Source organism: Odocoileus virginianus, chromosome 11 (assembly GCF_023699985.2).
Source record: "Odocoileus virginianus isolate 20LAN1187 ecotype Illinois chromosome 11, Ovbor_1.2, whole genome shotgun sequence".
Classification (NCBI taxonomy): Eukaryota; Metazoa; Chordata; class Mammalia; order Artiodactyla; family Cervidae; genus Odocoileus; species Odocoileus virginianus.
The window spans coordinates 48,009,730-48,024,397 of record NC_069684.1 but is presented as its reverse complement, the minus strand read 5'-3'; the positions used below and the strand labels follow the sequence as shown (position 1 = coordinate 48,024,397).

Here is a 14,668-nt window from a genome sequence, read left to right as displayed (position 1 = left end):
TTCTTTCTGTGCCTTAAACCTTCAGTTGAAGAGCTCATGCCTTCTCTTGCCGGTGTACTGGTCACAGGCACACAGCATCACACTCAGTTTCATGAAACAACCACAAGAATAGGGACTGAAACCCTGCCATTCATTCATCTGTCAAATCTCTGCATGCTAATTATGAGCAAGGCATTATTTAAGAGTGCAAGAAGATGGAAGTTTGCACGCCTGAAACTGCCCATGTTTTTTTGCTTTGTAGCTATCTTTCTGATGCCCAGCATCTGCTTCTGAGATCAAAAGTTTTGAGTCCATTTTGCCATGTATGGGCCCAAAGAGAGATCTCTTGTGCATAGCCCCTTGGACACTGAGCTTTTCTGGAAGCATATGACCTCTTGTGGTATAAGCATCTTGATGAGAGTAACTAGCTTCTCTTGGCTCTTGTGGAAGTATCTGACACTTGTTCCAGGCATTTCTTGCCTGCCCTGGCTCCTGCTGTTCCTGAAAAATGAACGTGAGCAGGGAACGAAGAAAAATAAAGGTACGTGTTAGCAAAAAGTGCCTCTGTAACTCTGCATGGGAAGACCAGATGGGCAGAGCCCAGGTATTGCACTTTAGATACTAAAGAGGCTGGGATGTAGTGACAATGGTTTTCTCTCTTTAACACAGACCGAAATAAGAGTTATTTAACCAAGCTGTCTCTTCCATGGAAATGTCCAGTTAGGTGAACAGTTGGAAGTGTAGGGCTCTTCTTTTCTTATTGCATCATTGTCTGGGATATTGCTTTTTTCTTCATGGGAGGTGATGGCTTACCACCAGCCAAGTTCCAACCAGTGGGAAATGAGAAACTTATATATGCACGCACTAGGAAAAAGTGAGACTGCAGGAATAGGATATTTTTCTAAGAGTGGGGCAGCTGGCTTTCTGCATCAGAGGGAAGGGAAACAAGTCATACATTAGAGGAAAAGGGATTATGTCCGGGTAGCTGGAACCACATCCCAGAAAGGAAGGACTAAGTCATCTCCTCTCTGAGTATGGAGCCCAGCATCATGTTTCCCTTGAGAACTCTTTTCACATGCTTTAGTGACAGGGAATATTCTATGGTACAGTTAGCCCCTGGTTCTCTGGAACTCCTTATGACATATTATTTAGTTCAGTAAGAGGTTTGTGAGTTGATTCTATGTATTATGCTTCATGCTAAGTACTGGTATGAGATGATTATACCAGTAGTGTTGGTGAATGCTCAGGCATTAACCTAAACTTACCTTTCCTCAGAATAACGACTCCCTACATTTGTAAGGTGAGTTAAAGATTTTTAAAAATACTTTCATAGGATTTCTTCTCACCACTTTGTCAGGTATTATAATCTTCATTATAACATTACTAAACAGGCTTGGAAAAGTCGCCAGAGCTCACACAGCAGAACTGGGACTCAAAGTCATGTTTTTGAAATCCTCACCCACAGCTCTCTCCACTATAGCACCATTACTGCTAGACTACTTCACGAAGTGCAGAAGTTTGCCTCTCAAGGTTGTGAAAGTCAAGCTATTCTTAGGGTGCGAGAATATTACCTCAAAGATCACTAACTAATAGCAGAGGTAAAATGTACATTTACAAAGAAGAGTTTTAGCAGCCCCCACTTTTACCAGCTGATCAAACTTAGTTTTATTAGTAGCAAACAACCGGATATTATGCACACTCTGATATGATCTGATGCAATGTGAAGTGAACAATCTATATTTTGTAGTGTGTTTTTACTAAAAAACACTTAAACTTGAATCAAGTCAAACCTCTATTTTCTAACATCTAGATCTAGCCTGAATTTTATAGGGCATGCAGGGAATTGAGGGACAAGGGAAATGACACTAGGAGAAAATAACAGGCAAATACAGAATTTGGAACATTTTAACAAGAATCCTCGCTTAGGATCTTAAAAGGGTCAATGTCATGAAAAAGAAAATGCAGTCTTGTTTTAAGAAGAAAAAGTTACCAAAGCCATTCTTAGAATGAATGTGTTTTTTGTTTGCTATTATAGAATAATTTTTTTTGGTTGCATGTCTTGTGGGTTCTTAGTTCCTGGACCAGGGATTGAACCCACACCCTTGGCAGTGAAAGTACAGAGTCTTAACTACTGGATCACCAGGGAATTCCCAGAATAAATTTTTAAAATTTGGAATATCTTTGTTTTTATATAATTTTAAAGTGATTGAAAATAGCACAAATAATAATGATCATAGTTGTAACTGACATATATATTAAATACTATGTGCCAACACTGCTATATGCATTTTACTTGTTCTAACTAAATCTCCACAACAGCACTGTGTGGGAGGCAGTATTATTTTCCCCATTTTTTGATGCAGAAACTGAGGCTCAGAAGTTTGATAGACTAGGCAAGGTCATTTAATAGGTATCATTACCTATTACAAAGATCATTACCTATTATCTTCCAAAGGAGAATGGACAACCTCTTGGCTTCAGTTTTTTAATTTAAATTGGAATATAATTGCTCTACAATGTTGCATTAGTTTCTGCTGAAACAACACAACATGAATCCTACAAACAGCAAGAATTAGCTATATTTATACATATATCCCTTCCCTTTTGAGCCTCCCTCCCACCCCCAATCCCCATCCGACACTTCTAGGTCATCACAGAGGAGCGAACTGAGCTCCGTGTGCAATATAACAGCTTCCCGTTAGTTATTTGTTTTATATATGGCAGTGCTACTCTCTATCAGAATAATTTTCTTAGATGTGATGATATTGTTGTTTTACAGAATACTGTTTGTATTCTGCGGAAATGCATGTTACAGTACTTAATTATGACATGTCATGATGTAAAGTGTTAGTTATGAAACGTTATGATGTCTGCAGTTTTCAAATGGTTCAACACAACTTACTTTGAGGTGTTTGAATCACTATTATAAACGTACATACATAGCGGGAGAAAATGAGCAGAAACTGCAAAATGCTAAGAAGTGTGTGATCCAGGTGGAGGGTATACAGGTGTTCACTGTGCTCTCAACTTTCTGTCTGCATTGAGAAATGATCATAATAAAATGTTAGCGGAGGAAAAAAACCGCCTCTCCTTGCAGCGCCGCCCTGGGAACGAACGGTCAGGGGAGCACAAATGACAGCTCACGCCTCCTCGCCCCGGCCGGCGGGGCCCGCCTTGAAGGGACCCCATCTGGGCATGCTCAGAGGCCGCACGCGCCCGCCCCGCCCCTCGGGCGTACGTGTGCGCAGAGCGCAGGCGCGTGGCTCCCGGTGGCCCACGAGACCCTAGCTGCTAGTCCAGGCAGACGCCAGAGGTGTCCGATCTCGGCGAGGATGGAGCCATCGAAGGTGGAAAAGTTCAGCACCACCGACAGGGGAAACGGGCTGCGCGCGTTGGCACCACTGCGGCCGGGAGAACTGCTTTTCCGCTCAGATCCTTTGGCGTACACGGTGAGCAAGGGGAGTCGTGGTGTCGTCTGCGACCGCTGCCTTCTCGGGTACGTATCGCCCTCGCCCATCTGAGTCCACAACAGTGCGGGGTCCGGGATCCCGGGGACGTAGCGGGGCAGTTCTCCCCGGACTCTCCCGGGCCGTGGCTGCACTAGAACTCCGCGGTGTTGCCCAGATGCTCAGCCCCGTACTTCCCTTAGACGCGCGGCTCCCCGAGGGCACCTCGCAGCAGACCGGCTCCGCCTGGCCGTCGCCCGAACTGCCGCGGCAGGTGGCTGGAGGGACCCCAGGCTCATCGCCTGCAGCTGTGCAGGGCACAGCTGGACCCGCTGCAGGATGGGTTGGGGAGAGCCGGTGGGCAGACTCAAAAGGAAGCGTTGAGTCGTGGGTAGTTTTGCTGGGGAGCAAAAAAAGTCTGTGTCCTGGGCTATAAGCTTCGTTGGTGCAGTTGCGGAAATCACAGTTGGCGGAGGCAGGGGTGAGTGGGAGCAGGGATGGTGTAAATCGGGATCACAGCGGAGGCCTAGCCAAGAAAGTACTGAGCTTGCAGGAGGCGGGAGACTCTTGGTGTTTACGGAGCACTTCCTGTGGTCCAGATTCTGTTGGGCGTGTTGATAAGATGAACGGGACATCCTTAAGAATCTTTTAAGTAGCAGATGAGTGAGTGAGATGATTAATTACAGTGTATCAGAAGGGCTGAAATTGAGATGCCTCCCAGGGGGCGCTAGTGGTAAAGACCCCGCCTGCCAATAGAGACATAGGAGACCTGGGTTCGATCCCTGGGTCGGGAAGATCCCTGGAGGAGGGCATGGCTACCCATTTCAGTATTCTTGCCTGGAGAATCCCATGGACAGAGGAACCTAGCAGGCTACAGTCCACAGTGTCGGACACGACTGGAGCGACTTAGCACACGCAGGCACTGTACAGTAGGACCATAGGTTATTGAGGTTCCATAGTGTGCTTTGCATTTAATAACTGTGCAGGCAGCTCTAATTCTTAGCCATCTAGCTAGATGCAAGAATTTATGTGAAAATGTTTTATAAGCCTGGACACATTGGACCAATGTAAAGTGCTCTGCGACAGCAATTTATGGAAATGTGTAACATAATATTTATGCACAGTCATAGGAATTGTATTTAAGGAACAATTGTTATTGAGCTATTATAGGTCAAGGAGAAGAGCTCTGTTTGAGATGGGCAGGATGATTTTTTCCCCAGGACTTCTTTTCCAGACCTATTAAGCTGGGATTGGGATGGTGGAGGTGAGGGGGTTAAGTGCAAAGCTTAAGTCAGTAGCTTGACCATTAATACTGTTATGTCCTTATTTGTTTCATAATTGAGGAATTTATTTAATTTCATATCTTAAAGTTACTTAATTGTATTTTATTTGTTGCTTCCTAAAGTAATGATCACAGTAACAATAACAAAAATTTGTTGAGAAGAGAACACCTTGACATTTCTGTAAACTATGTGGTTGAAAACAATTCATTCCTTTCAAGTAATGAAATGCTGAAGGCTTCAGCGTTGAAAGGTATAGATCTTTGATTCTTATTCAGACAAGTTAGAAAGCTGGGCCTTTCCTCCTGTCCAAGAATATCCTGTTCAAGAATATCCTGCCAAGATATTCTGTAGTTGGACTAGAAAAGTTTTGTAATAAATACAGTATGACCAAGTATTAATTAAATTATCAGAGCTAAACTTGAGTCACAAGACAGATGAAATAATAATCATCCCTTTTCCAAAATAAACTACAGCCCTTCGTGTGTAGGGTGCTTCTTGATTTACCATACAATTCCGTTACTGCTATCACTTATTTTTCTTATTAACAAAAAGTGTCATGATTTACATTTTTTAAAAAAGGTATTTCATGAAATGGTATTGGGGAGTTCTCAGCATTCTTTTAAAGTTTGGAGGAAACCCAGCTCTGAAAATGGGCGGGACCGGGGGAGTTCCACCGTTGAAATTGCACTGCAGAAGTAGCTGGAGCTGGGGCTCCGGGAGTGCATGGCCTCTGATGCTGCCTGGCAACTCTGGTTCTGCTGCATGTGTCACCAGCATCCTGACAAGGGGCCCCACTGCTTGGGGAACTGGTTATTGCTGGAAAGTTGCTGTCTCAACTCTGCTTCTTTGTGATGTTAGTTTTTATTTTTGGGGTGTGGGAGGGGATGTGTTGCACTGCAAGGCTTGCAGGATCTCAATTTCTGGACCAGGAATTGAACCCAGGCAGTGTTCAAATAGTGTGTAAAAGGCATTCTCTGGGTTTACAGCTGGGTTTTCTGAACTATACCAGCACCAGGTGCAAGTAAACTGCTGCAGTGTTGTAGACTCTTCCTGAGGGCATGAGCTTGGAAGGTGGAAAGACTAGTGAAATCCTCTCAAGGGTCATAAAACCTTGAGAAATGCCTTGAAATCAGGATTTGCACATTCCTGGGCAAGGGCTAATGGGTTTACTGGTGGGTCAAGGACTTGGAATAAATAAAATAGAAGGATCGGTAATGAGGTGGGTTGGGAAAGGTCTTGTTGGATATGACTTCCATTTTTCTTTTTTTGAGAGGGAGTTATAATTCCTGTTTCTTTTGCTTCTTCCTTTTCTTCTGCAAGGAGGTTTGGGAAAGGGCTGTATGTCAGAGCCCTGAGCCTGAAAACATTTGGTCCATGTGAATGCCACAGCAGAGGACGTTCTTAATCAGACAGCATGACCTGCTTTGTGGATAGCAGTAAGTTCTCCTTCTTCAGAGAGCCTGGTGCTTGTTCAAGGGCTCAAGAACAGAGCGACCATGGAGACAGGGATGGAGGCTGGTGCCTGGACCTCAACAGTGCAGACTTCCTCTCACCACAGCCATCGTGGCTTCTACTGTTACAGTTTGTGAGGGATCCTGAGTTCCCCAAATGGCAGCACATGTCTGGGGACAGCCAGCTGGCCAACTGGGTTGGGTTTTTATTTTAGACCCTTTTGTCATGAAGGGATCACTGATTTGTTCTCATTGGAACACTCATGTTTTTCAGTGCACTTGGATTTGCCTTTTCTACTTGTGCTGCATCTCTTGAGACCGTATGAAATCTTCTGTGAAGGCACAGTTTTCCTCTCAAGGTTGCCTCTGACCTTCAGAGAGAGGGAAGTGAAGCAATGGGCTGCTTAATACCTATGGTTTGACTGCTCTTGATTTATGCTGTCATTTGAAGCAGCTGATTTCATAGATGTGGTTCTTAAACTTCAGTCTCAGAATTCCTTTACTCTCTTAAAAATTATAAAGATTTCCTAGGAGGGTTTTTAAAAAAATGTACTTAGGACCCTGAAGAGGTGTAAAGGAAACCATAACCACATGAATAATATGGTTATATTTGTTGATTTTGCTGCTTAAAAATATAAATTGATAAGTTTTGTAATTATGTATAGTTGGCCATCCATGGATCAAAAAATTTTCAGGGGACAGAAAGATTATAGAAAGTTCCAAAAAGCAAAACTTGAGTTTTCAGTGTGAAGGCAACTATTTACAGACCATTTAACTTTTATTTACAACTATTTCCATATATTTATGGGGGTTCTCTGGAGGCTCAGACAGTAAAGAATACACTTGCAATGCAGGAGACCTGGGTTCAATCTATGGGTTGGGAAGATCCTCTGGAGAAGGGATTGGCAACCCACTCCAGTATTCTTGCCTAACGTACATTTACATTGTATTAGATTGTATTACAATTGTACATTGTATTAGATTCTAGAGATGATTTAAAGTATATGAAAGGATGTGTATAGGTTCTGTGCAAATAAGATGCCATTTTACATAAGGGACTTGAGTATCTGTGGATTTTATTATTGATAGGGTCCTGAAACCAGTCCACAGCAGATACCAAGGGACGGCAGGATTTAAACATAATAAATCATTACATTTTGACAAGGATTTTAATGAAGTGGATTATATTTTCAAAGCAAAAGAAAACTTAGTGAGAAAACTTGCTTGTTTTACATTTTTGAATATCTCTTTACTGTCTGGCTTAGTAGAAGACCCACAGATTGTCATCGCTGCTCCTGCATTTAGTGTATTGTAAAATCATACTTCATTTAGCTTCTAGAAGACTCCACTGTATACTATGAGAGGAAGAGAAGAGAACAGACAAAAAATGTCTTGTTATCAAAATAGTTTTGACCTCGTGGGCCTCCTGAAAGGGCTTCTGAGTCCCTGGACCATCCTTTGAGAGCCTCTGTTGTAAAACACTGTACATGTCTTATAACATTTGGAGAGTCTGGGGTTTCTTCTTTAATGTTTGTTGTGACCCACAGATAATATTTGGCTTTGGTTTTTGCATAATCTGCCAGGATGTATTGGGATCAGGAACTAAAGTATAGAGTTAGTGCTTGTCTGTTAAAATGACTCACTTCTCACTCCGGCTGGTTCTGGTTGTTTAAGAGTCAAAGGATTTGGATGGTGATTAACCTTGATTTTCAAAGGAAAGTAAGAGCCATTTTCTACTTACTTGTTACCATAATACATGTTGATTGAAAATTATTATTCAGTAGGTTACTATCATTTACTAAGCAATGGCAGGGGCTTCCCAGGTGGCACCTAGTGGTAAAGAACCCGCCTACCAGTGCAGGAGACATAAGAGATGTGGGTTCGATTCCTGGGTTGGGAAGATCCCCTGGAGAAGGAAATGGCAACCCACTCCAGTTTTCTTGCCTGGGAAATCCCATGGACAGAGGAGCCTGGAGGGCTACCGTCCACAGGGTCGCAAAGAGTCGGACATGACTAAGTCGGAAGTGACTTAGCATGCACTAAGCAGTGACAGGCATGATTTTAAGCACTTTACCTTATGTACTGCTTCATTTAATTCTCATAATGACTCTAAAACAGCACGTCCATTATGTTCCTTATAAGCACAGATAGGGACTAGAGAGCTTTTATACCTTTGTAGACTGTGAATTGGTGTGCTCCTTTGGAGGGCAATTTGGTAAGTACCTAGCAAAATTGAGCACTTTGATTATTTTGACTCTATTTTAGGGGATTCTGACAAATAAAAATAACATCAGTTGCACAAGGATACTTAGCATAGCATTTTGGTGATGAAAAGAAAGGGAGAGAGAATTTTAATGTCCATTAACAGGGACTGGTTAAATTATGCTGCAGCTATATTGTAGAATACCACGTGGCTGTTAAGACTGAAGTGGATCTTTTTTCTGCAGATGTGGATGGATGTCAATAACACATTACTGGGTAAATAAAGTTGTAGAGCAATGTATGTATTTGAAAATCTTTGTATATGTGCCTGTGTATAGAAAAGATCTGAAAGAACATCCTTCCAGATGTTAGAATCGTAAGAATTATCTTACGATTACTTTTGGAGAATGAGACTTGGAGGGGGGGGAAGATATCCCTTGCTCCTTTATATATTTTGTATTTTTCAAAGCTTGTATCATTTTTTGTAATTAGAGATTTGAATAAACTTTGAGAAAATCTTATGTTTCATTTGGAATTGTAAAAGGGTGCTATTGCTTGGGATGAAGATGTTTTTGAAATGCTTGCCAGTTTATGTCTGCTTTTTTTTTTTTTTTAAGTTGCATTTGAAGGAGAAAGAAATGGCAACCCACTCAAGTATTCTTGCCTGGAAAATTCTGTGGACAGCGGAGCCTGGTGGGCTACGTCCATGGGGTTGCAAAAGTGTCAGACATGACTTAGCGACCAAACAACAGTCCCTTTCTTTGTAAAAAAAAAAAATGTATGTATACACATATGTAAACAAAAATACTGTTTATGGAAGACATGGCTGAAAAAGAAAATTTCAATCAGCTCTGGTTTCTATTTTTGAGTTCTTATAGCTGAAGAATGTCTTTGCTGTTTGACTTTTGCAGATGACAGGGTTTAGGAAGTATGCAGGTTTGTGCAAATATGCATGTATGTACACATACATGGGCTTCCCAGGTGGCACTAGTGGTGAAGAATCCACCTGCCAGTGGAGAAGATGTGGGTTCAATCCCTGGGTTGGGAAGGTCCTCTTGAGTAGGAAATGGCAACCCACTCCAATATTCTTGCCTGGAAAAATTCCATGGACAGAGCAGCCTGGCAGGCTGCAGTCCCTGGGGTCGAAAAGAATCGGACATGACTGAGCACACACACACATACGCATATAATATGTATTTTAGAAGTCATGAGTTCACATCAGTACTTTCAATTCAGATTTGTCTCCTCAGGGCTCTTAACACTTTTCTTCATTCCATAATCCTTTTTTCCTCAATGAGATCTCTGACCCTTGAAAGCCTCAGCATATTTACTCATTTGCTCAATTCTGTATATCATCTAAAATTGTTTCAGAATTGCTTTGCCCACATTGTTACCAAAAGGACCAGTACGGAATTTGTTTGGGATTTCCCCTTTCTTTCTACTCTGCCAGAGACTGAGAATATGTCATTAAATACTGTATTCGTTTTACATTCTTTCCTTTTTTCCCCCCTTCGGTATGTTTATTGGTATTCATTAGAAATACAGTTGAATTCATTTGTTTTACTTTGCTTTGTTTTAGTTTTTCTCCCTTATCCTTTTGATTTAATTTTGTATTTTGAATATATGAACATTCATATGCTTCCAAAACTCAAATTATAAAAAAGAGAAATGTCACCCCTTCCATATTCATACTGTTTCCCACTCCCACCCATGCCGGTAACCAACATCAGTTTTCTGGTGTATCTCTCTCTCTCTCTGGTAAAGAGAAACACATGTATGTGTGTGTGTCTTATTTTCCATTCATATACAAAAGGTAGCATAGTGTATTTGCTCTTTTGCACATGCTTTCTTCACTTAAAGAATCTACTGGAAATCACTCCGTGTTTACAGAGATCTTTCTTACTCTTTTTTATTGCTCCATAATACTCCATTTTATGAATGTACCACAGTTTCTAATTTTGCTATGCTTGTACATTTAGGTAATTTTGAGTATTTTGCAGTGGTGAGTAGTGCTGTCATGAACAACCTTGCACATAGGTATTTTCATATTGTTTCAGGTGTATACTCGGGGTAAAGTCCTAGGAGTGGGATTGCTAGGTCATAGTGTGAATACCTGTGAGGGCGGGGGTGGTACCATTTTCTGTTTCCACTAGCAGTGTATGAATGCTTGTTTCCCTCAGTTTCACAGACTTAGTATGTAGTCAGAGTTTTGAATTTTTACCAATCTGATGGGTGAGAAGTGGTATCTTAGTATATTTTTGATTTGCATTTAAATTGTACTATCAAAACGTTACTGTGTGTCAACAAAATGTAACTAATTTTGCATATACTTACTATGATTGCATTTTGCAATTCAATATACCCTGTACTATTAAGTTTATGTATGTTAAAGTAAAGAGCCATTTTCCTGAAAAACAATTGTTTTATCAGTAGAGTTAAACATCTTTTCATATGCTTAAAGGCCATGTTGATATCTCTTTGTGAATTATCTGTATATATCTTTAGCCCATTTTTCTGTAAGACTTTTGTTCTTTTCTTTCCTCCAAGTTTAAAACATTTTTTTGTCTATTAGAGATATTAGATTTATGTTTGATAAATATTGCAAATATTTTCTTGCTGGCTGTCCCTTGTCTTTTAATGTTTCTTGTGATAGAGCGATTCACGCATGTTTTCTTCTAGAACTTGTTTACTGGGTTAGCCAGCAAGTTGTTTGGGTTTTCCCATAGCTGCTTATGGAAAAACCCAAAAGAATTTTTTTTTTATTAAGTACAAGGGAAAAATACAGTAACTTTACAATGGGAAAACTTGGCAGACATTATTTAAACAGGTAATCAAAGTTAGTATCACAGGTAATCAAAGTTAGTATCACCAGTAGCAGCACAAATTGACATCATGTGCTTCTTGATATGCCCTGAACAGGATACAGCATCACTTTTGTGATATATAGATGCCAGAACATGCAACCTGAATTTAGTCGTGAGGACACTTCAGTAAACCCAGCTGTGAGTACATGTTAAGTCACTTCAGTTGTGTCCAAGTCTTTGTGACCCCATGGACGGTAGCCTTCTAGGGTCCATGGGATTCTCCGGGCAGCAATACTGGAGTGAGTTGCCATGCCCTCCTCCAGGGGATCTTCCCGACCCAGGGATCCAGACTGTGTCCTTTGTGTCTCCTGCATTGGCAGGCGGATTCTTGACCACTAGCGCCACTTGGGAAGCCAACTGAGGGAGAGTCTACAAAGTAACTAGGCAGTGCCCTAGTTAAAAGTAACTAGGCAGTGCCCTGCAAAAATGTCAAGGATGTGAGTGACGGGCAGAGACTGAAGAACTCTCAAAGGAATTCAGGGAAGCCTGGCAACTAAATGCAAGTGTGATCCTGGCTAAAGAATTGGACAGTTGTGGGACACCTGATGAAATTTGAATAAAACCCATAGATGTGATAAAAGTACCAAATCAGTGTTAATATTTTGATTTTGTTAATTGTTCTTTAGTTTTGTAAGATACTAACATGGGGAATCTTTTTGAAGGACACCTGAAAATTCTTTACTATTTCTTACAACTTCTAAAAAGACTGATAAAAATCAATCTGAAATTAACAATGAAAGCTTTATCTTTTTGAGATAGATAATGGATGACGTGACAGGCTGTCTGGTGTTTAAAGTAATGGAATTGGGAGGTACTGGGGAGTTTTAAGTTATGTAAGATTGGTTATGTATTGATAATTTCTGAAGCAAGATGATGGGTTTTTTATTATACTATTCTCTCTACTTTGGGGAATGTTTGAAATTTTCTATGAAAAGGAAAAAGAAAAGGAAAGGAAAAGAGTCCTTAAGTGTCTGCTCACTCTTGGCCAGTTGTATTTAAAAGTGAGACACCAAAAAGTTTTAGGTTAAAAAAATTCTGGGAATTTATTTGTACAGATTCTTTCCCAGTGGGTCACTATATATATGGTCAGCTGGTGTCTCCCAGCTGTCAAGGCTATTCTCTGAGGCTGGTCAGTTTTTGTGGGAAGGGATTATATCATTTAGGGTTTGATCAGAGAAGCAGAATCCTTGAATGACAGAGGATAAGGATTATAGAGATTAGAGTTGACATGATAGGTTGGTAAAGATACTGTTGTTGTTTAGTTGCTCAGTTTCATCCAAGTCTTTGCAACCCAGTGAACTGAGCACACCAGGCTTCCCTGTCCTTCACTATCTCCTGGAGTTTGCACAAGCTCATGTCCATTGAGTTGATGCCATCCAACCATCTCATCCCCCTTCTCCTGCCCTCAATCTTTTCCAGTATCAAGGTCTTTTCCAATGAGTCGGCTCTGCATCAAGTGGCCAAAGTATTAGAGCTTCAGCTTCAGCATCAATCCTTCCAATGATTCAGGGGTGATTTCCTTTGGGATTGACTTGTTTGATCACCTTGCTGTCCATGGAACTCTGTAGAGCCTTCTCCAGCACCACAGTTGGAAAGAATCAATTCTTTGGCACTTAGCTTTTTTGATGGTCCAACTCTCATATCTGTACATGACTACTGGAAGAACCACAGCTTTGACTAGATGGACCTTTGTCGACAAAGTGATGTCTCTGCTTTTTAATACTCTGTCTAGGTTGGTCATAGCTTTAGGAGCAATTAATTTCATGGCTGCAGTCACTCTCTGCAGTGATTTTGGAGCCCAAGAAGATAAAGTCTCTCCCTGTTTCCATTTTTCCCCCATCTGTTTGCCATGAAGTGATGGAACTGGATGCCATGGTCTTAGGTTTTTGAATGTTGAGTTTTAAGCCAACCTTTCAACTCTCCTCTTTCACCTTTATCAAGAAGCTCTTTAGTTCCTCTTTGTTTTCTGCCAGTAGGGTGATGTCATCTGCAAATCTGAGGTTACTGATATTTCTAACCAAAATGATCACATGAATCACAGCCTTGTGTAACTCAATGAAACTATGAGCCATGCCATGAGGGCGACCCAACACGAATTGGTCTTGGTGGAGAGTTCTGACAAAACATGGTCCACTGGAGAAGGGGATGGCAAAGCACTTAAGCATTCTTGCCTTGAGAACCCCATGAACAATATGAAAAGATGCTATTGCCTCTGCTTTATGTAGTGGGCCTGAAAACTTGGTAAGTCAGCAGAACTGGTGGAAAGATAATCTGATATCAAGTGGAAGAAAGGAAGAACAAATTGGAATCCAACTAGAACTAATAGGACCATTGGAACCTGTGTCTATCATTGCCTTCCCCCTCAATGACACCGATGGCCTGCAGAAATTGCTGATGCTTTTTGCCACAGTACTGTTTGCCTTGAAGAACATTCCAGAAGAGATAATGGTGGGAATTGTTGGAGGAAAGAGTTTGCCTGCTGCCGCAGGCCATACAGTGAGCCTTTAGATAAGTGACAGTGTATACAAGCTGCAACAGTGCATGGTACCCTACACAGACTTTCAGAATACAATATCAGTTGCTGCACTTCTGCCCTCCAAATCTCACCCATGTTTTTTTGGGCAACCTTCATGTAGAATCACACAGAGAGGGAGTTTTGGTAAATGTAGTTCCAGTTTGCTATGTTGCTAAACTGCAGAAGCCACCACAGGTCACCCCTTGTCATCTACACATACTTCATTTAACTGTACTGAACTGTACTTAACAGACAAGTGCAAACTCACTCTCCCACCTGACTATCCTTTGCACAACTGAAAACACTAGCCCTCTCCCAGAAAGAGTATCCAAAGTCTCTTTACCCATCTTTGGGTGATTTCATTCTTCTTAGAGCTGAATCACATTCTCCTTTCAATAGTCTATAACTTTGATATCCAGGGATTACTGTGATTCTCTGAGATCCATCTGTCTTCTCCGTTGCTATATAGGCAAGGTAAATGAGGATGTGGGAGGGATCATCACCTTTGCCTCTCACCAACCACTGATGGTAGCATTACACCCTCCAGAAATGCAGTGATGGTTTTGGTTCAGTGTTTAGGAGGGTAAAGACAGTTCTAGTGGCTTCCACTTGAGCCGTAGGAGCCATTACTGCATGGGTTAGGGAATGAGTGGGGATTCTAACATCTGTTGATGATGTTCTTCCCAAATATGCATTCTAGAACTGGAGACTGTAACCGTGAGGTCGATCTGGGGGCTTACCAAGCCCACTGTGAAATGAATGTGAGCTAAAATCCTGTTGATTCTCTGACTGCCACAAGCTTCTATTTCTGAGAGATTGGACCAAATTTTGGTTCTGGGCTAGTGCAAAGTTATCCTTGTAAATGGCTGTAGATGTCTTTTGGGAAGCCTAGGAGGAAAATTTATGTTATCCATATTTGGCTCTGTGG

At 41.4% G+C, this 14,668-nt stretch overlaps 1 protein-coding gene across 3 annotated transcripts in view; it reads left to right on the top strand.

The window, feature by feature from the left end:
* Positions 1–3,210: 3,210 nt before the first annotated feature.
* The window catches only part of SMYD3 (SET and MYND domain containing 3), a 716,821-nt gene continuing 705,363 nt past the window's right edge, over positions 3,211–14,668 (top strand). Inside the window, exon 1 of one of the 3 annotated variants that reach the window (XM_070474406.1) lies at positions 3,211–3,475. In XM_070474406.1, coding sequence (XP_070330507.1) covers positions 3,312–3,475 — 164 coding nt within the window. In that variant the 5' untranslated portion in view covers positions 3,211–3,311. The remainder of the gene's footprint in view (positions 3,476–14,668) is intronic. The other 2 variants (XM_070474407.1, XM_020915229.2) reach the window with 2 other exon arrangements.